Source organism: Anser brachyrhynchus (genome assembly GCF_964034855.1).
Source record: "Anser brachyrhynchus genome assembly, contig: SCAFFOLD_369, whole genome shotgun sequence".
NCBI lineage: Eukaryota > Metazoa > Chordata > Aves > Anseriformes > Anatidae > Anser > Anser brachyrhynchus.
Window position 1 is genome coordinate 66,074 of NW_027663892.1, and position 19,968 is coordinate 86,041.

The window sequence follows — 19,968 nt, forward strand, 5'->3', positions numbered from 1 at the left end:
TCCGGGGTGCCAAGAGCGACGGCCGAGCGAGGGCGTTTTGGGGGCAGGCGGAGGATTTGGGCGAAAAACCCGCGGGTTTCCGGGGGGTTTGATCCGGCCGAGGGGCTCCTGAGCCTCCCCTCCTCCCCGGGGGGGGGCTCCTCGGGAGCGAGGGGCTCCCGGCGCCGCCCCCCCCCCGCTCCCCGGCGCCGCTCTGTGCCCGCAGGTGATCCGCAGGGGCTGGCTGACCATCAACAACATCAGCATCATGAAGGGCGGCTCCAAGGAGTACTGGTTCGTGCTGACCGCCGAGTCGCTCTCCTGGTACAAGGACGAGGAGGTACGGGCCGGGGGGGGTTGCGAACGGGGCAAGCCCCACGTCCCCAGGCGGCCCCCCCGCCCCCCGGGTCGGGGACCCTTCCTTTTGGGGTCACGGGCCTTCCTTTTGGGGTCGGGGACCTTCCTTTTGGGGACCGGGGGCCCTCCTTTAGGGACCAGGGACCCTCCTTTTCGTGTCACGGGCTTTCCTTTTGGGGTCAGGGACCTTCCTTTTGGGGTCGGGGCCCTCTTTTGGGGACTAGGGGCCCTCCTTTTGGGGTCACAGGCTTTCCTTTTGGGGTCAGGGCCCTCCTTTGGGGACCAGGGACCTTCTTCTTGGAGTCAGGGGCCCTCCTTTTGGGGTCACGGGCTTTCCTTTTGGGGTCATGGGCCTTCCTTTTGGGGTCAGGGCCCTCTTTTGGGGACCGGGGACCTTCCTTTTGGGGTCGGGGCCCTCCTTTAGAGGCCGGAGACCCTCCTTTGGGGACTGGGGACCCTCCTTTTGGGGTCACGGGCCTTCCTTTTGGGGTCGGGGACCTTCTTGGAGTCAGGGGACCTCCTTTGGGGACCGGGGACCCTCCTCTTGGGGTCGGGGACCCTCCTTTTGGGGTCACGGGCTTTCCTTTTGGGGTCAGGGACCCTCCTTTTGGGGTCATGGGCCTTCCTTTTGGGGTCGGGGGCCCTCCTTTAGGGGCCAGAGACCCTCCTTTGGGGACCAGGGACCTTCTTCTTGGGGTCAGGGACCCTCCTTTGGAGACCGGGTACCCTCCTTTTGGGGTCAGGGACCCTCCTTTTGGGGTCGGCGATCCTCCTTTAGGGACTGGGGACCCTCCTTTCGGGACAAGAAACTTTCCTTTAGGGACCGGGGACTTTTCTTTCGGGGTCAGGGACCCTCCTTTTGGGACAAGGAGCTTTCCTTTCGGGGTCAGGGACCCTCCTTTTGGGGTCGGGGGCCCTCCTTTAGCTCCCAGCTCAGAACCTGGTGCTCGGCTTCAACCCGTGCGGGGTTTTGGGGGGGCGGGTAAAAACCCCACCTCCGTTCTGGCCCCCGGGGCGGCGCAGCCACGGGGTGGAGGAAAACCGTCCCCATCTTCGCCCCCCCGGGGCACCGGGGCTTTATTTTCACCCCGGGGGTTTATTTTCACCACGCCCCGAGCCCCCCCCCAAAGCGCTGCTCCCCGTGGGCTGGGTCCTGTCCTGCCCCCTCCGGGGGGGGGGCTGAGCCCCCCGCGGCTCAGTTTTATCCCCACCACTTCCACTTTTCCCCTTTTCCGGCCTTTTTCCAGCCTTTTTTCCACCCCCGCAGGCTGAAAATCGCCTTCACCCCCCCCCCCCCCCGGCGTCACCGGGGGCGTGCTGAGCTGGGTGCTGGCAGCGGGGGGGGGGCACGGCCCGGTGCTGAGCACGCGGGGCAGAAAAAGGAGCCGGGGGCACGGCTTTTATTTCCCTTTGTTCCCCCTCCTTCGGGCGGCTTCTCCCTGGGCCCGCGGTGCTTTTTGGGGGGGCTCGACCCCCCCAAACGGGGTGGGGGACGCGGGGGGGGCTCTGCCGAGAAGCGCGCCGCGCCAACGGGTGCGAGCAGAACCCTTTAATAACCCCGAAAAACGGTGTGATAACCCCAAGAACCCGTGTAATAACCCCAAGAACCCGTGTAATAACCCCGAAAAAAACAATTCAATAACCCCGAAAAAAACCAATTTAATAACCCAAAAATCCATTTAATAACCTGAAAATCCCTTCAATAACCCCCCAAAAAATTTAATAACCCCCAAAACAACATTTAATATCCCCGTAAAACAATTTGATATCCCCCCAAAAACATTTAATAACCCGAAACCCCTCTAATAATCCCAAAAGCCCGTGTAATAACCCCAAAACCCATGTGATAACCCCCGAAACCCCTCTAATATTCCCAAAAACTTGCGTAATAACCCCCAGAACCCCTCTAATATCCCCGAAACCCGCATAAGAACCCCCCAAACCCACGTAATAACCCCCAAAAACCCATGTAATAACCCCAAAACCTGCGTAATACCCCCAAAAACCCACATATAACCCCCAAAAACCCACGTAATAACCCCCAGAAACCTGGGTAATAACCCCGAAATCCCTCTAATAACCCCCCAAAACCCATGTAATAACCCCCAAAAACCCGTGTAATAACCCTGAAATCCTTCTAATAACCCCCAAAAACCCACGTAATAACCCCGAAATCCCTCTAATAACCCCCAAAAACCCGTGTAATAACCCCGAAATCCCTCTAATAACCCCCAAAACCCGTGCAATAACTCCGAAACCCCTCTAATAACCCCCCAAAACCCCTCTAATAACCCCCAAAAAAACACACAATAACCCCAAAATCCCTCTAATAACCCCCCAAACCCATGCAATAACCCCCAAAAACCCGCATAATAACCCCCAAAAACCCGCATAATAACCCCCAAAACCTGCGCAATAACTGCGAAATCCCTCTAATAACCCTCAAAAACCCACGCAATAACCCCCAAAAGCCTGCGCAATAACCCCCAAATCCCTCTAATAACCCCCCAAACCCACGCAATAACCCCAAAAACCCGCGCAATAACCCCAAAATCCCTCTAATAACCCCCCAAACCCACGCAATAACCCCCCAAACCCGCGCAATGACCCCGAAATCCCTCTAATAACCCCCAAACCCGCGCAATAACCCCAAAATCCCTCTAATAACCCCCCAAACCCGCGCAATGACCCCGAAATCCCTCTAATAACCCCCCAAACCCGCGCAATAACCCCAAAAACCTGTGCAATAACCCCCAAATCCCTCTAATAACTCCCCCAAACCCGCGCAATAACCCCCAAAACCTGCGTAATAACCCCAAAAACCCACATAAAAACCCGTGTAATAACCCCCCGAAACCTGCGCAATAATCCCCCAAACCCCTGCAATAACTCCCAAAACCCGCATAATAACCCCCAAAAACCCGCGTAATAACCCCGAAATCCCTCAAATACCCCCCAAACCTGCGTAAGAACCACCCAAACCCGCATAATAACCCCCCAAAACCCGTGTAATAACCCCAAAAACCTGCGTAATAACCCCCCAAACCCGCGCAATAGCCCCCAAAAACCCGCGCAATAACCCCCAAACCCCACGCAACGGCCCCCAAACCCCACGCATGACCCCCATGCCCCGCGTAGCAGCCCCCAAACCCCGCGTAACGACCCCCAAACCCCGCGTAACGACCCCCAAACCCCGCGTAATGACCCCCAAACCCCACGCAACGACCCCCAAGCCCCACGCAACGACCCCCCCGCCCCACGTACCAGCCCCGCCAAGGGCCGGATCCTTCCCTGCCGCCCCGTTACGCGCGGGCGCCGCTGCGCCAAAGGCGCCGTGAGCAGCGTGCAGAGGCCTGCGCCATTCGCACCCTCCTGCACGGGCGGGCTGAGCGCTGGGCAGCCTGGGCCCGACTCCCCGCCGCCGCCGCGCGGCCTTTGGGCCTTCCGCGTTGGTTTTTTATTTTTTTTTTTTTATTTTTTTGTCTTCTCCCCCGTTTCCCCGGTTTTTATATTTAACGAGGAGCGACGCCGCCGGGGGGGGGGGGAGCAGGGAAGCCGCTTTTTTTTTTTCTTCCTTTTTCCTTCCTTCCTTTTCCTTCCTTCCCCTTTTCCTTCCTTCCCCTTTTCCTTCCTTCCCCTTTTCCTTCCTTCCCCTTTTCCTTCCTTCCCCTTTTCCTTCCTTCCCCTTTTCCTTCCTTCCCCTTTTCCTTCCTTCCCCTTTTCCTTCCTTCCCCTTTTCCTTCCTTCCCCTTTTCCTTCCTTCCCCTTTTCCTTCCTTCCCCTTTTCCTTCCTTCCCCTTTTCCTTCCTTCCCCTTTTCCTTTCTTTTCTCTTTTTTATTTCTTTTTCTTTCTTTTTTTTTCTTTCTTTTTTTTTGGGTCCCTTCTGACATGGCAAAACTCTGCCCAACAAATCCAGCCTGGGAAAAAAAAAAATTAAAAAATAAACACACCAAAAAGCCACGGGTTTCGCAGGAAATCGCGGAGGAGGAGTGTAGGGCGGCATGGGGGGGAGGAAGGCTCCGGGTGGCCAGGACGTCCCTTTCGGAGACAAAGCGGGGCCGGGGGCCCTCCCAAAAACGCTTCCAGATGCGGGGCTGGGGCTCGGCTCGCTCTCAGCCCTGCTTTTCTCCCCCCCCCCCCAGGAGAAGGAGAAGAAGTACATGCTGCCCCTGGACAACCTGAAGATCCGCGACGTGGAGAAGGGCTTCATGTCCAACAAGCACGTCTTCGCCATCTTCAACACCGAGCAGAGGTGAGGGCCCGAGCCCCAGAGCTCGCCGCCGGGCCTCCCCCCCTTCCCCTTGGGGGGGGATCTCTCGGAGGCAGCGGCCATTTCGGGCTCCCCCCCCTCGTTGCCGAAGCCGCGTGGTTTCAGAGGCCTCCCCTCCTCATCCTCGCCCTTCCTCCAGGAACGTCTACAAAGACCTCCGCCAGATCGAGCTGGCCTGCGACTCCCAGGAGGACGTGGACAGCTGGAAGGCCTCCTTCCTCCGGGCCGGCGTTTACCCGGAGAAAGACCAAGTAAAGCCCCCCCCCCTCCGAGCTGCCCCCCCGGGAGCCGAGCCCGCGGCTCCTTTGCCCCCCCCCCCGCCTGACACCGAAGAGAGGAGCACGGATCCTGCCCGCTGGACGCGGCGTCCCTTTTGCTCCGAAATCCCCTTTTTTTTTTTAATTTTTTCCCCACTTAAAGCATCCGTTTGGGATGGCGCGCTGGGGGGGGGTCCCGGCGGTGACGGGTGCCCCCCCCATCGCTGTCCCCGAGCAGACGGAGAACGAGGACGGCGCCCAGGAGAACACCTTCTCCATGGACCCCCAGCTGGAGCGGCAGGTGGAGACCATCCGCAACCTCGTCGACTCCTACGTGGGCATCATCAACAAGTCCATCCGCGACCTCATGCCAAAGACCATAATGCACCTCATGATAAATAATGTGAGTTGGGGACGGGGGGGGCGAACGGGGGCTCCTGGCGCCGCGGGGAGCAGCCCCCCGGCCCCCTCAGGGAGCGACGGGGATCCGACGACCTCGTGGCTCTGCGTTTCTCCGTCCTGGCGCTTCGAGCACCGAGGGGGTTGGGCTTTTGATGATCCTTTTGGGTCCCTTCCACCTCGGGGTTGGGTCCCTTCCACCTCGGGGAGTTATTCCGTGATTCCACTGCTCGAGCTGGATCCTTTCAGGTCCCTTCCACCTCAGGGTGTTACTCCATGATTCCCCGACTCGAGCTGAGTCCTTTCAGGTCCCTTCCACCTTGGGGTTGGGTCCCTTCCACCTTGGGGTTGGGTCCCTTCCACCTTGGGGTTGGGTCCCTTCCACCTTGGGGTTGGGTCCCTTCCACCTTGGGGTTGGGTCCCTTCCACCTTGGGGTTGGGTCCCTTCCACCTTGGGGCGTTATTCCGTGATTCCCCGATTCGAGCTGAATCCTTCCGGGTCCCTTCAACCTTGGGGTTGGGTCCCTTCCACCTCGGGGCGTTATTCCGTGATTCCACTGCTCGAGCTGAGTCCTTTTGGGTCCCTTCCACCTCGGGGTTGGGTCCCTTCCACCTCAGGGTGTTACTCCATGATTCCCCGACTTGAGCTGAATCCTTTTGGGCCCCTTCCACCTTGGGGTGTTCTGCGATTCCACAGCTCGAGCTGAGTCCTTTCGGGTCCCTTCAACCTTGGGGTTGGGTCCCTTCCACCTCGGGGAGTTATTCCGTGATTCCATGGCTCGAGCTGGATCCTTCCGGGTCCCTTCCACCTCGGGGTGTTACTCCATGATTCCCCAACTTGAGCTGAATCCTTCTGGGTCCTTTCCACCTCGGGGTTGGGTCCCTTCCACCTCGGGGCGTTATTCCGTGATTCCATGACTTGAGCTGGATCCTTTCAGGTCCTTTACCACCTCGGGGTGTTATTCCATGATTCCAGGATTCGAGCTGAGTCCTTTCGGGTCCCTTCCACCTTGGGGTGTTCTGCGATTCCCCGACTCAAGCTGAATCCTTTCGGGTCCCTTCAACCTTGGGGTTGGGTCCCTTCCACCTTGGGGAGTTATTCCATGATTCCAGGATTTGAGCTGAATCCTTCCGGGTCCCTTCCACCTTGGGGTTGGGTCCCTTCCACCTCGGGGTGTTCTTCTGCAATTCCCCGATTCGAGCTGAATCCTTTTGGGTCCCTTCCACCTCGGGGTTGGGTCCCTTCCACCTTGGGGTGTACTGCGATTCCCCGACTCGAGCTGAGTCCTTTTGAGTCCCTTCCACCTTGGGGTGTTACTCCATGATTCCCCAACTTGAGCTGAATCCTTTTGGGTCCCTTCAACCTCGGGGTGTTCTGCGGTTCCCCGACTTGAGCTGAATCCTTTCGGGTCCCTTCCACCTCGGAGTTGGGTCCCTTCCACCTCGGAGTTGGGTCCCTTCCACCTTGGGGTGTTATTCCGTGATTCCAGGGCTCGAGCTGAGTCCTTTCGGGTCCTTTACCACCTCGGGGCGTTATTCCACGATTCCCCGACTTGAGCTGAATCCTTTTGGGTCCCTTCCACCTCGGGGTTGGGTCCCTTCCACCTCGGGGTTGCGTCCTTTCCACCTCGGGGAGTTATTCTGTGATTCCACGGCTCGAGCTGAGTCCTTTCGGGTCCCTTTCACCTCGGAGTTGGGTCCCTGCCACCTCGGGGTGTTATTCCGCAATTCCACGACTCAAGCTGGATTCTTTTGGGTCCCTTCCACCTTGGGGTGTTATTCCATGATTCCCTGACTCGAGCTGAATCCTTCTGGGTCCCTTCCACCTCGGGGTTGGGTCCCTTCCACCTCGGGGCGTTATTCCGCGATTCCACGACTTGAGCTGGATCCTTTCAGGTCCTTTACCACCTCGGGGTGTTATTCCATGATTCCAGGATTCGAGCTGAGTCCTTTTGGGTCCCTTCCACCTTGGGGTGTTCTGCGGTTCCCCGATTTGAGCTGAGTCCTTCTGGGTCCCTTCCACCTTGGGGTTGGGTCCCTTCCACCTCGGGGCGTTATTCCACGATGATTCGAGTGGACGCCGAGCAGGCGTTCGGGTTCTCGCAAAGCCGGGAGGGGGGGGGGCCGCCCTCGCCTCATCCCGCCCCCGCCGCTCGAGGGGTTTCCCCGTTACCGGACCCCCCCCAAATCTCCTCGGGGCTTCACCCCCCCCCGCAGACCAAGGATTTCATCCACTCGGAGCTGCTCGCCTACCTGTACTCGTCCGCCGACCAGAGCAGCCTGATGGAGGAGTCGGCGGACCAGGCGCAGCGGCGGGACGAGATGCTGCGCATGTACCACGCGCTGAAGGAGGCGCTCAGCATCATCGGCGACATCAGCACCAGCACCGTCTCCACGCCCGTGCCCCCGCCGGTGGACGACACCTGGCTGCAGACCGGCAGCGGGCACAGGTAGGGCACGGCCCGGAGGGTTTGGGGGGGGCTCGGCGGGGTTTGGGGGGGGCTCGGCGGGGTTTGGGGGGGGTTTGAGGGGGCCTCTGCAGGGTTCAGGGGGGGCTCAGCAGGGGCTGGGGGGGCTCGGTGGGGTTTGGGGGGGGCTCTGCGGGGGCTGGGGGGGCTCTGCAGGGTTTGGGGGGGGCTCTGCAGGGTTTGGGGGGGGCTCTGCAGGGGCTGGGGGGGGCTCAGCGGGGGCTGGGGGGGCTCAGCGGGGTTTGGGGGGGCTCAGCGGGGTTTGGGGGGGCTCTGCAGGGTTCAGGGGGGACTCAATGGGGTTCAGGGGGGGCTCAGCGGGGTTTGGGGGGGGCTCAGCAGGGGCTGGGGGGGCTCAGCAGGGTTTGGGGGGGCTCAACGGGGTTCAGGGGGGGCTCAGCGGGGTTTGAGGGCGGCTCTGCAGGGTTTGGGGGGGGCTCAGCGGGGTTTGGGGGGGGCTCAGCGGGGTTTGGGGGGGCTCAGCAGGGGCTGGGGGGGCTCAGCGGGGTTCGGGGGGGCTCAACGGGGTTCAGGGGGGGCTTAGCGGGGTTTGAGGGGGGCTCAGCAGGGGCTGGGGGCGCTCAGCGGGCTTTGAGGGGCGCTCAGCGGGGTTTGGGGGGGCTCTGCAGGGTTTGGGGGGGCTCAGCGGGGTTCGGGGGGCTCAGTGGGGTTTGAGGGGAGCTCTGCAGGGTTTGAGGGGGGCTCAACGGGGTTCGGGGGGGCTCAGCAGGGACTGGGGGGGCTCAGCAGGGACTGGGGGGGCTCAGCAGGGTTTGAGGGGGGCTCAGTGGGGTTCAGGGGGGCTGCAGAGGGCTGCGGACACCCCCTGACCCCTGCCGTCTCCCCGTAGCCCCCCGCCTCAGCGCAGCGGGGTTTAGGGGGGGCTCAGCGGGGTTTGGGGGGGTGCTGCAGGGTTTGAGGGGGGCTCAATGGGTTTCAGGGGGGGCTCAATGGCATTCGGGGGGGGCTCTGCAGGGTTTGAGGGGGGCTCAACGGGGTTCAGGGGGGGCTCAACAGGGTTTGAGGGGGGCTCAGCAGGGGCTGGGGGGGCTCAATGGGGTTCGGGGGGAGGCTCAGTGGGGTTTGGGGGGGCTCAGCAGGGTTTGGGGGGGGCTGCAGGGTTTGAGGGGGGCTCAACAGCGTTCAGGGGAGCTCAGTGGGGTTTGGGGGGGCTCTGCAGGGTTTGGGGGGGACTCAATGGGGTTCAGGGGGGGCTCAGCGGGATTTAGGGGGGGCTCAGTGAGGTTCGGGGGGGTGCTGCAGGGTTTGGGGGGGGGCTGCAGAGGGCTGCGGCCGCCCCCTGACCCCCGCCGTGTCCCCGCAGCCCCCCGCCTCAGCGCAGACCCGTCTCGGCCGTCCTGCCGCCGGGCCGGCCTCCTGCCGTGCGGGGCCCGACGCCGGGGCCGCCGCTGCTGCCCATCCCCGCGGGGGGGCCGTCCCCTTTCACGGCTCCCCCCATCCCCTCGCGCCCCGGACCCCAAAACGTCTTCGCTGCCCCCAACGACCCCTTCTCGGCCCCTCCGCAGATCCCCTCGCGGCCCGCACGCGTCCCCCCCGGCATCCCTCCGGGCGTGCCCAGGTAAGCGACCGGCTTTGGAGGGGGGGGTTCTGTACCCCCAGGGCCCTCGTCCTCGGCTCGGGGCCCCCCCCGCTGTGCCCCCCCGTCCCCACACCCTTTTTTTCCCCTTCTCTCCGCAGCAGGAGACCCCCGGCGGCGCCCAACCGGCCGACCATCATCCGCCCCGCCGAGCCCTCGCTCCTCGATTAAACCGCCCGCGGGGCCGCCGCCGCTCCCGCCCGGTGTGGGGGGGGGGGGGAAAAATGGGGTGTCCCCCCCCCCAACCCCCCCAGCATCTCATCTCTCGATTTATTATTTTTTTGGAACCCTCCGCCCCGCCGTGGGCTCTCGGCCGAGCGGTTTCACACCCGGGCCGAGCCCCCGGACGCCAAACCGGGGAGGATTCTGGTTTTCTGGGGGGGGGGGGGGGGGTCGACTATTGCACTTTTTCGGTCAGAAACGCCCCCCCCCCGCCCGCCCCCCCCCAGCTCCCCTCCGACGCTCAGCGTCCTCAACGCGCGGGGCAGCTGGCGCCGAGGCCCGATCAGATTCCTGCCTTCCTCCTCCTCCTCCTCCTCCTCTCCCCCCCCCAGAATTTTTGTATTAATATATTATATATAAAACTTAGCGATTTTCATTTTTTGCCCCCCCCCCCCCGAAGCCCCCGCCCCGGGAGCCGCTCGCTAACCCTGCCCGGAGCCTTTTACCTCCCTTTTTTATAGCTTCCAGGAAATTTTCTCTGCGGGAACTGAGGCTGGGGGGGCGGGGGGGGGGGCGCAGGGAGCGAGTTGCTAACGAATTTAATTCGTTAAGGCGAGGCCCCGGCCGCTGCTCGCCTTAACGCCCACGCCCCGAAGCCCCGGGGGGAGGCCGGAGGATGCGGGGAGGGGGGGGGGAGCCCCCCAGCCCCCCAAAAAAACACGCGGAGCCCCCCCCCCCGCCTCGCCGCCGCCGCTTTCGCCCACGGTGCCTTTCCCCGCGGCGGGGGGGGGGGGGGGAGGATGTAAATATTTCTACGGACTGTACGGATTGTATAAAAACAGCGAAAAGGCAAAAAAAAAAAACAAAAAAAAAAAGGAAAAAAAGATGTAGGTTTTTTTAAAAACACCGGTGGGGTGGGGGGGGGCGCGGAGATGGGGCTGCAGCACCAGCTGCCTTAACGGGGGGGCCCCGGGCGTTTGGGCCCCCCCCTGGGTGAGGGTCCCCAAACCCCCCCCAGCCTGCCGCGCTGGCGGGGCAGAGCTTTTGGGGGGGGGGGGGGGGGTTCGGCCGCCCGCCCGCTGCCCCCCGGCGTCGCCAGCGGCCCCCCGCCCCCCCCCCCCCCGGCCCTAAATAAAAAAAACCAGCACGCTTCTGTCCCGGTCCTTCCGTTCGCCGCCGTGTAAGTGCCTCCGGTCTGTACCCTATTAATAAACTAAAGGAAAAAAAAATACAAAAAAAAAATCAAAGAACACGAAAAGAAAAGAAATAAAAGGGAAAAACAAAAAGCTGGTGAAAGGCTCCGGCGCTTCCCCGTGGTTTCTCTCACCTCGGCGGTGGGGCGGGGGGGATTTTGGGGGGCTGGAGGGGGGATTTTGGGGGCTGGAAGTGGGGGGGTTGGGGTCTGGAGGGGGGGCTTTTGGGGCCGGAGGGGGGATTTTGGGGGCTGGAAGGGGGGGGTTTGGGGCTGGAGGGGGGCTTTGAGGGGCTGCAGGGGGGGCTTTTGGGGTCCGGAGGGGGGTTTGGGGGGCTGGAGGGGGCTTTCGGAGGTCCGGAGGGGGGATTTTGGGGGCTGGAGGGGGGCTTGGGGGGGCTGGAGGGGGGGATTTGAGGGGCTGGAGAGGGGCTTTTGAGGTCCGGAGGGGGCTTTGGGGGTCCGGAGGGGGGCTTTTGGGGGTCTGGAGGTGGGATTTGAGGGGCTGGAGGGGGGGCTTTGGGGTCTGGAGGGGGGCTTTGGGGGTCTGGAGAGGGCTTTTGGAGGTCCGGAGGGGGGGGGCTTTTGGGGTCTGGAGGGGCGCTTTTGGGGTCTCGAGTCAAGGGGGCACCCAGAAGGCAGCGCTGTCCTTGGTGCACTCGAGCACCTCACCCCCCCCCCTCGAGCTTTAGAGGGAGCGAAACCTCCAAAATTTGCCCATTTCACCCCCCAATTTCATCACCCATCCTGCACCCAGCTCGGGGAGCAGGGGGCTCCCCCCTCCCCCCCCGGGTCGTGCCCCTGCCCACAGCTGCGTGCACCCAAGGGCTCCCCTCCCTGGGGGGGGGGGGGCATTTTTGGGGGGGGGGGGCAACACCCCACAAAGCGGGGGGGGGGGGGGCTCCTTCCCCTCTATCTCCTCCCCCCCCCCCGTTATTTGCAGCCCCGACTCCTTTCCCCGAGCATTTTTAACGCCTTTAAAACCCCGGCTCTGTCCTAAAAACCTCAGAAACGTTTCTGGGGGGGGGGCCGGGGGCTTTTTTTTTGGGGGGGGGGGGGGATCCAACCCCCGGGGCGATGCAGCGGGGGGTGCGGAGCTGGGGAAAACGACGGCGCTGAGAGCGGGGTGGGGGCCGCGTCCCCACGGAGGAGAGGACGCCTCGGAGGGCGAATCCCCCCACCCCCCAAAAAAAAAAAACCCAAAAAGCAGCCGCGACACCGGGTACAAAGCCAGTTTTAATCCCTGGGGTGGGGAGGGGGAAAAGCAGCAACTTCGTGGGGGTGGGGGGGGGGGCATGCCCCGGCGTCCCCCCCGCCCCGTCACGTCCGCACGGCCCCGCTTGTCCTCGAAGAGGCTCTTCAGCATGTAGACCTGCAGGAAGGCCACGAGCAGCAGCGCGCCCAGGTTGACGGCCGACCAGAAGTTGACGCGGCCCAGGTTGCTCTCCTGCAGGTTGCGGTCGCGCGCCTCGAAGGCTCGCAGCAGCGCCTGCATCTGGATGCTCCGCTCCAGGCGGCTCCGCATGGTCTCGATGGATTCCTGCCCCCCCCCGCCCCGAAGAAAAAAGCAAAAAAGAAACAAACAAACAAAAAACAAAAAGCAAAAACAAAAAACAAACAAAAAAGAAACAAAAAAAAACAAAAAAACAAAAAAAAACCACCGCAGAGGAGCCCCCCCCCCCCCGCCCTCGCCTCGTACTGGCCCCCAAAATCGGGCCGCCCCCCACCCCACCGTGTCCCCCCCCCCCTTCTACCTCGATGTCTGCGATCTTGATGTCCAAAATCGGGCTGCCCCCCCTGCCCCCTGCCGTGCCCCCCCCCCCATACGTACCTTGATGTCCTCGATCTTGACGTCCAAAATCGGCCCCCCCCCCCGTGCCCCCCTCCCCGCTGTGTCCCCCCCCTCCTTCTACCTTGATGTCCTCAACCTTGATGTCCAAAATTGGGCTGCCCCCCCTGCCCCCTGCCGTGCACCCCCCCCCCCATACGTACCTTGATGTCCTCGATCTTGACGTCCAAAATCGGCCCCCCCCCCCGTGCCCCCCCTCCCCGCTGTGTCCCCCCCCGCCTTGTACCTTGATGTCCTCAATCTTGATGCCCAAAATCGGGCCCCCCCCCCGTGCCCCCCCCGCCTTGTACCTCGATGTCCTCGATCTTGACGTCCAAAATCAGCCCGCCCCCCATGCCCCCCTCCCTGCTGTGTCCCCCCCCCGTACATACCTTGATGTCTTTAATCTTGATGTCCAAAATCAGGCTGCCCCCACCCTCCCCCACTGTGTCCCCCCCCCCCACCTTGTACCTCGATGTCCTCGAACTTGACGTCCAAAATCGCCTCCCCCCTGCCCGTGCCCCCTCCCCGCTGTGTCCCCCCCCCCTTGTACCTCGATGTCTGCGATCTTGACGTCCAAAATCGGGCTGCCCCCCCGCCCCCCACCATGCCCCCCCCCCCATACGTACCTTGATGTCCTCGATCTTGACGTCCAGCAGGTCCTCGGGCTCGGCCGCCTCCAGCCAGCCGTCGCCGTTGCCGTCGTCGTCCTGGGCGCTGTCGAAGATGAGCTCGAAGAACACGAGCTTCTCCGAGATGGTGCTGAAGGAGTTAGTTGTCGAAGCACAGCTTGTAGTCGCCCGCCTCGGTGGGCTCCACGCTGCGGAGGGGAGAGGGGCTGAGCCCGGTGCCGGTGCTGAGCGCGGTGCCGGTGCTGAGCGCGGTGCCGGTGCCGGTGGCCGGTGCCGAGCGCGGCGCGGGGCTCACGTGTGCACGCCGTCCCGACTTGCGGTGCTCGCTGACCAGCAGCAGCCCCGAGGGGCTCTCCAGGGAGAAATCCACGTCCAGCCCCGCGCCGCCGATCACCTGCGGAGGCACCGGGACCCCCCCCCCCGCCCCGGGGTTCTCATCTCTCCTCCGGTACCGGGTCCCGTTCCCCCTCCACCCCCCAGCACCACCCGGGACCCTGTCGGTGCCTCGTCCCCGTGGGCTGCGGGTCCTGGCGGTGCCCCCGGTATGGGTCCCAGCGGTGCCCCCCGCACCCGGTACATCCCCGGTACCGGCCCCGTCCTCCCGGTACCGGCTCCGCACCAGCCCCGCACCCCCGGTACCGGGACCCGCCCCCCCCCAGCACCACCCCCAGTCCCCTCCGGTGCCCCTCCGGTGCCTCGGCCCTGCAGGTCCCAGCGGTGCCCCCGCCCCCGGTACGTCCCCAGTAACGGCCCCGCACCCCCGGTACCGGGACCCGCTCTCCCCCCAGCACCACCCCAGTACCGGCCCCGGTCCCCTCCCGGTGCCACGGACCCAAGTCCCGCCCCCCGGTACCGGCCCCGCCCCCTCCGGTACAGACCCCGCCCCCTCCCGCAAGCCCCGCCCCCCTCCGGTACCGGCCCCGCTCCCCTCCCGGTGCCACGGACCCAAGCCCCGCCCCCTCCGGTACCGGCTCCGGTCCCCTCCCGGTGCCTCCCACCCAGGCCCCGCCCCCTGTCGGTACAGGCCCCGGCCCCCCTCAAGCCCCGCCCCCCTCCGGTACCGGCCCCGCCCCCCTCCGGTACCGGCGCGGCCCCCGCCCCCCCCGGCACCTGGTACTCGGCCTCCATGGAGGCGTTGCCGGGCGCCCCCTGGTAGAAGCACTCGCGGCGCCCCGCGGGCAGCACGAACGTCACCTCGGCGTCCGGTGGCGGCGGCGGCGGCGCGGCGCCCGGCCGGGCCCAGGCCGCCAGGCCCAGCAACCACAGCCAGGGGGCCGCCATCTTGCGCCGCGCTGCGCCTTTAACGCAGGCCCCGCCCCCCCCCCCCCCCCTCCCTCGCCGGGGGTGGCCGCGGCGGTGCCTGAGGCGGGAGCGGCGCCGCGCGGCGGGAGGCGGGGGGCGGGGCCTGCAGGCGGCGCCGCGGCCGCCCGCGGATGGGAGGGGCGGGGCAGGAGGGGTAGGTGGGGGCCTCGCGGCGTCCGCGGCGCGCTCCCATTGGTCGCTCGCTGCCGGCACGCGGCGGCCCGGCTGCTCATTGGCCAGGCCGCCCCGAGAAGCGCCCGCCCCCTAATCGGCGCCTGGCCCCGCCCCCGGGTGTGCTCTTGAGGGGAGGGCGGGGCCCCACAATGCCCCGCGTGGCTGGGGCGGGGGGGGGGGCGGGGGCAGTTGGGGGGGGGCGGGTTTGGGGCCCCTGGGGCAGATTTGGGGGGTCCTGGGGTCGGTTTTGGGCTCCTGAGCTGGATGTGAGGCCACAGGGGCAGGGTTGAGACCCCTGGAGCAAATTTGGGAGCCCCTGGGGCAGATTTTGGAGGCCCTTGGGGCAGATGTGAGACCCCTGGGGCAGGTTTGAGACCCCTGGGGCAGATTTTGGGGACCCCTGGGGCAAATCTGGGGGCCCCTGGGGCAAATATGAGACCCCTGGGGCAGATTTTGGGGGCTCCTGGAGCAAATTTGGGGGCCCCTGGGGCAGATATGAGACCCCTGGGGCAGGTTTGAGACTCCTGGGGCAGTTCTGGGGGCCCCTGGGGCAGGTTTGGTGGCCCTGGGGCAGATAGGAGACCCCAGGGGCAGGTTTGGGGGTCCCTGGGGTAGGTTTGGGGGTACTGGGGCAGATTTTGGGGCCTCTTGGGCAGATATGAGACCCCTGGGGCTGCTCTGGGGGCCCTCGGGGCAGGTTTCAGGGCTCCTGGGGCAGATCTGGGGGGCCCTGGAGCAAATCTGGGGGGCCCTGGGGCAGATTTTGGGGGCCCCTGGGGTATATATGAGACCCCAGGGGCAGGTTTCGGGGCTACTGGGGCAGGTTTGGGGCCCTGGGGCAGATATGAGACCCCAGGGGCAGGTTTCAGGGCTTCTGGGGCAGGTTTGGGGGTCCCTGGGGCATATATGAAACCCCTGGGGCAGGTTTGGGGGCCCCTGGGGTAGATCTGGGGGACCCTGGCCCAGCCCTGGGAGGTGCTGGAGCAGGTCTGAAAGGCCCGGGGGGCACATTCGGGAGGCCCTGGGGCAGTTCTGGGCGTCCTGGTGAGGTTCTGGAGGTCCTGGGGCAGCTCGGGGGGGGGGCCTGAAGCAGGTTTTGGGGGTCCAGGAGGGGATTTTGGGGTCTCGGGTTTGCTCCTCCGCGCCCCTGTTGTGATAATTCAGAAGCGAGCCCGGCGAGATCGCACGCGGCGACCCCGTTGCGCGCAGGATGTGGCTGGGATCTTGGGGCTTTTGGGGTGGAAAAAAGCCTCTCCGGGGCGTTTTGGGTCGAAAAACCGCCTCTTTGTGCAACGGGGCAAGTCCCAAGCACAATCCGTGCTCTTGTCATTTCCTTCCTGGGTGATGAAACTCGGTCTTGAGCAAAAACCCTTCTGCTCAGCGCGGGGCTGGAGGGTGCCGGGTTCTGCAGGAGGAGGAGGATGAGGATGAGGCTGAAGCTTCTCCTCCTGGTGGCAGGTACGTCGCCCCCCAGCCTCCCGGCGCAGCCCGGGGCCGGGCTGGGAGCCCGCTGAGCCGTCCCGGTGCCCCCCCAGGAGCCGTGGCAGCCCCCCAGCTCGCCCCGGCCCCGCTCGGCCTCGTCTCCGGCGCGGCGCGGATCAGCTGCTTCGCCCCGCGGCGCTTCGCCGGCAGCACCTTCGAGCTCTTCGTCGCGGGCAGGACGGGCCCGGTGCAGAGCATCGCGGCCGAGCCGGGCCAGAATAAAGTGGATTTCATCCTGGACGAGGCCCCGGCGGGGTCCCGGTGCTACCGGTGCCGTTACCGGAGCTACAACGGCAGCGCCTGGCAGGCGTCGGAGCTCAGCGCCGAGATCGCGGTGAACGGTGCGGGGTGGGACCCGGAATCGCCGCGTTTGGCCCCGAAACCGCCGCGTTTGGCCCCGAAACTGCCGTGTTCGGCCCCAAAACCGCCGCGTTCGGCCCCGAAACCACCACGTTCGGCCCCAAAACCGCCGCGTTGGGCCCCAAAACCGCCGCGTTCAGACCCAAAACCATCGCGTTTGTCCCCGAAACCATTGCGTTTGGCCCCAAAACTGCTGTGTTTGGCCCCAAAACAGCCGTGTTTGGCCCCAAAATTGCTGTCTTCAGCCCCAAAACCACCGTGTTCATCCCCAGGATTGCCACATTCGGTCCCAAAAACACCAAGTTTGGCCCCAAAATTGACGTGTTCGGCCAAAAAATTGCCACGTTCGGCCCCAAAACCGCCACGTTCAGCCCCCACAACTGCCGCGTTGGGCCCCAAAACCGCCACGTTTGGCCCCAAAACCGCCACGTTGGGCCCCAAAATTGCCATGTTTGGCCCCAAAACCTCTGCGTTCGGCCCCAAAATTGCCACGTTCGGTCCCAAAACCGCCACGTTGGGCCCCAAAATTGCCACGTTCAGACCCAAAACTGCCATGTTCGGCCCCAAAACTGCCATGTTCGGCCCCAAAACCTCTGCGTTCGGCCCCAAAATTGCCACGTTCGGTCCCAAAACCGCCACGTTGGGCCCCAAAATTGCCACGTTCAGACCCAAAACTGCCATGTTCGGCCCCAAAACCGCCGCAATGGGCCCCAAAACTGCCGCGTTTGGACCCAAAACTGCCGCGTTCGGCACCAAAACTGCTGTGTTAGGCCCCAAAAGCGCTGTGTTCGGCCCCAAAATTGCCACATTCGGTCCCCAAACCGCCGCGTTCAGCCCCAAAACCGCTGTGTTTGGCCCCAAAATTGCCACGTTCGGCCCGAAAACCACCATGTTCGGCCCCAAAACCGCTGTATTTGGCCCCAAAATTGCCACGTTCGGCCCCCAAAACCGCCACATTTGACCCCAAAACCTCGCTCCCCTCCTGCAGCCTCGGAGGACGCCGCCTGCCTCCCCGACTTCACGCCCGCGCCTCCTCCTGCGCCCACCTCGGCGGCGCGGCTGGGAGGTACGGGGACGGGGGGGTGACGGGGACGGGGGCGGGGGGGTCTCCCCGTTTTATCCCCCCTCCCGGGGGACGGGGCAGGTCCCCCCCCCCGAGCCCCGGCCCTGCCTTGCCTTGCAGCTCGGCCCTGGCTGCTCCCGGTGGTGCTGAGCGCGGCCGTCCTGGTGCTGCTGGCGGCGGCGGCGGCGGCGGCCTGGCGAGGTGCGGGGGCGGGAGGGGGGGGTCCGGGTTTTGGGGTGGGGGTCCCAGGAGGCTCCCCGCCGCCCTACAAAGCCCGTTTTCTTCCCCGGCAGCCAGGGGCGGATGGCAGCGGGCGGCGAGGTGAGCGAGGTGGGGGGCGCAGGGGGGCGCGGGGGGGTATCGAGACCACCCCCCCCCCCCCCTCCCCCCGGCAGCCCCGGCCCCGCAGCCTCCCCCATCCCGAAACGGCCCCGGGGCTGCCACGGGGTTTGTTTTGCAGGCACCCGGAGTCGTGCTGGACCGAGACGGGGTACCCCACGACAGGTAGGGCCCGGCGACCCCATAACGGGTTGGGACCCGGTGACCCCATAACGGGTCGGGGCCCGGTGACCTCATACTGGGTCAGGGCCCGGTGACCCCATAACGGGTCGGGACCCGGTGACCCCATAACGGGTCGGGGCCCGGTGACCTCATACTGGGTCAGGGCCCGGTGACCCCATAACGGGTTGGGACCCGGTGACCCCATAACGGGTTGGGGCCCGGTGACCCCATAAGGGGTCAGGGACCCGGTGACCCCATAACGGGTCGGGACCTGGTGACCCCATAACGGGTCGGGACCCGGTGACCCCATAACGGGTCAGGGCCCGGTGACCCCATAACGGGTCAGGGCCCGGTGACCCCATAACGGGTCGGGACCCGGTGACCCCATAACGGGTTGGGACCCGGTGACCCCATAAGGGGTCAGGGACCCGGTGACCCCATACCGGGTCAGGGCCCGGTGACCCCATAACGGGTTGGGGCCCGGTGACCCCATAACAGCTCACAGTACCCCATAACGGGTCGGGGACCTGGTGACCCCATAACGGGTCGGGACCCGGTGACCCCATAAGGGGTCAGGGACCCGGTGGCCCCATAACGGGTCGGGACCCGGTGACCCCATAAGGGGTCAGGGACCCGGTGGCCCCATAACAGGTTGGGGCCCGGTGGCCCCATAACGGGTCGGTACCTGGTGACCCCATAACGGGTCGGGGACCTGGTGACCCCATAACAGGTTGGGGCCCGGTGACCCCATAAGGGGTTGGGGACCCAGTGACCCCATAACGGGTCAGGGACCCGGTGACCCCATAACGGGTTGGGGCCCGGTGACCCCATAACAGGTCGGTACCTGGTAACCCCATAACAGCTCACAGTAACCCCATAACAGGCCAGGGCCCAGTAACCCCATATCGGGTCGGGGCCCGGTGACCCCATAACAGCTCGCGGTACCCCATACCGGGTCGGCACGGCCCCGTTCGCATCCACGGGCACCCCGTTAACGTCCTCCCTTCCCTTGGCAGAGCTCTGCTACGAGAACCGCGTCTTCGGAGCCCCTGTGGTGAGTGGGGTCGCTGTGGGGCCGCTATGGGGTCGCTGTGGGGCCGCTATGGGGCCGCTGTGGGGTCGCTGTGGGGCCGCTGTGGGGTCGCTGTGGGGCCGCTGTGGGGCCGCTGTGGGTGCCCCCCACGGCCGAGGCTGCCCCCCCGGGGCTCCGCTCACCGCAGCCTCCGTCCCGGTGCAGAGCGCCGCCGGCCCCAACGCCCCGCCGCCGCGGCCCCGCACGCCCTCCCCGGCCCGGCCCCACTTCAGCACCTTCAGGTCGGCCGCGTGAGCCCGGACGGACGGACGGACGGACGGACGGAGCGACAGCACCGAGCCCCCCCGGGAGCCCCCCGGCAGAGCGCGGCGAACGGCCCCGGTGATGCCCGGGCCCCAAATCGCGGTGTCCCCGCTGGTCGCGGTGGCAATAAAGGCGTTGGCTGCCCGGTGGCGGTGCAGGTGTGGGTCTGTCCCCGCTACGCGGCCCCGGTGCCCGGTGCTGGTCCCGGTGCTGGTCCCGGTGCTGGTCCCGGTGCCCCGTGCCCGGTTCTTGGTTCCTGGGCCCTGTTCCCGGGGCCTGGTTTGGGTTCCTGGGCCCAGTTCCTATCCCGGTTCCTGTGCCCGGTTCCGGTTCCTCTCCCCAGTTCCATCCCAGTTCCCATCCCCGTTCCCATCCCCATGTCCAGTTCCCATGCCCAGTTCCATCCCAGTTTCCATCCCGCTCCATCCCAGTTCCCCCCTCCAGTTCCCATCCCGTTCCCCATCCCCATCCCCGTTCCCCTCCCCGCTTCCATCCCAGTTCCCATCCCATTCCCCATCCCCATCCCAGTCCCCATCCCGGTTCCATCCCCAGTTCCCGTCCTGGTTCTCGTTCCCGTCCCTATCCCGGTTCCCATCCCCGTCCCCATC

The 19,968-nt window shown here is 65.1% G+C and overlaps 3 protein-coding genes and 1 long non-coding RNA gene across 8 annotated transcripts in view; 2 read left to right on the forward strand and 2 right to left on the reverse strand.

Annotated features, from left to right (window-relative positions):
- The window catches only part of DNM2 (dynamin 2), a 29,498-nt gene extending 18,709 nt beyond the window's left edge, over nt 1-10,789 (forward strand). For 2 of the 4 annotated variants that reach the window (XM_080608798.1, XM_080608800.1), the window contains 7 exons: nt 206-319; nt 4,480-4,589; nt 4,747-4,858; nt 5,103-5,267; nt 7,481-7,713; nt 9,056-9,310; nt 9,430-10,789. In XM_080608798.1, the coding sequence (XP_080464924.1) occupies nt 206-319; nt 4,480-4,589; nt 4,747-4,858; nt 5,103-5,267; nt 7,481-7,713; nt 9,056-9,310; nt 9,430-9,499 (1,059 nt within the window). In that variant the 3' untranslated portion in view covers nt 9,500-10,789. The remainder of the gene's footprint in view (nt 1-205; nt 320-4,479; nt 4,590-4,746; nt 4,859-5,102; nt 5,268-7,480; nt 7,714-9,055; nt 9,311-9,429) is intronic. The other 2 variants (XM_080608799.1, XM_080608801.1) reach the window with 1 other exon arrangement.
- Nucleotides 313-927, reverse strand: LOC308186688. Its single transcript, XR_013944192.1, has 3 exons — nt 874-927; nt 482-730; nt 313-438 (listed from the first exon to the last, which is right to left on the reverse strand). It is a non-coding gene; the product is annotated as an uncharacterized lncRNA (long non-coding RNA).
- A 512-nt stretch (nt 10,790-11,301) lies between the features above and the next one.
- TMED1 (transmembrane p24 trafficking protein 1) lies at nt 11,302-14,467 on the reverse strand (the record flags this gene model as incomplete). The annotated part of the gene is given in 7 exon segments (XM_080608805.1): nt 11,302-11,368; nt 11,687-12,222; nt 13,140-13,283; nt 13,285-13,330; nt 13,438-13,451; nt 13,453-13,536; nt 14,253-14,467. Coding segments are annotated over 7 exon segments (1,062 nt in total). The 5' UTR covers nt 14,424-14,467.
- A 1,303-nt stretch (nt 14,468-15,770) lies between these two features.
- On the forward strand, nt 15,771-19,507 carry LOC308186687 (protein HIDE1). Of its 2 annotated transcripts, XM_080608802.1 has the most exons (8): nt 15,943-16,076; nt 16,154-16,441; nt 17,449-17,526; nt 17,644-17,724; nt 17,817-17,844; nt 17,984-18,027; nt 19,041-19,078; nt 19,262-19,507. In XM_080608802.1, the coding sequence occupies exons 1-8, from the start codon at nt 16,040-16,042 to the stop codon at nt 19,349-19,351; spliced, it is 684 nt and encodes a 227-aa protein (XP_080464928.1). In that variant the 5' UTR covers nt 15,943-16,039; the 3' UTR covers nt 19,352-19,507. The 2 variants fall into 2 exon arrangements, with proteins under 2 accessions (XP_080464929.1, XP_080464928.1); XM_080608803.1 differs by lacking the exon at nt 17,817-17,844 and having other exon boundaries at nt 15,771-16,076.
- The last annotated feature ends 461 nt before the right edge of the window (nt 19,508-19,968 follow it).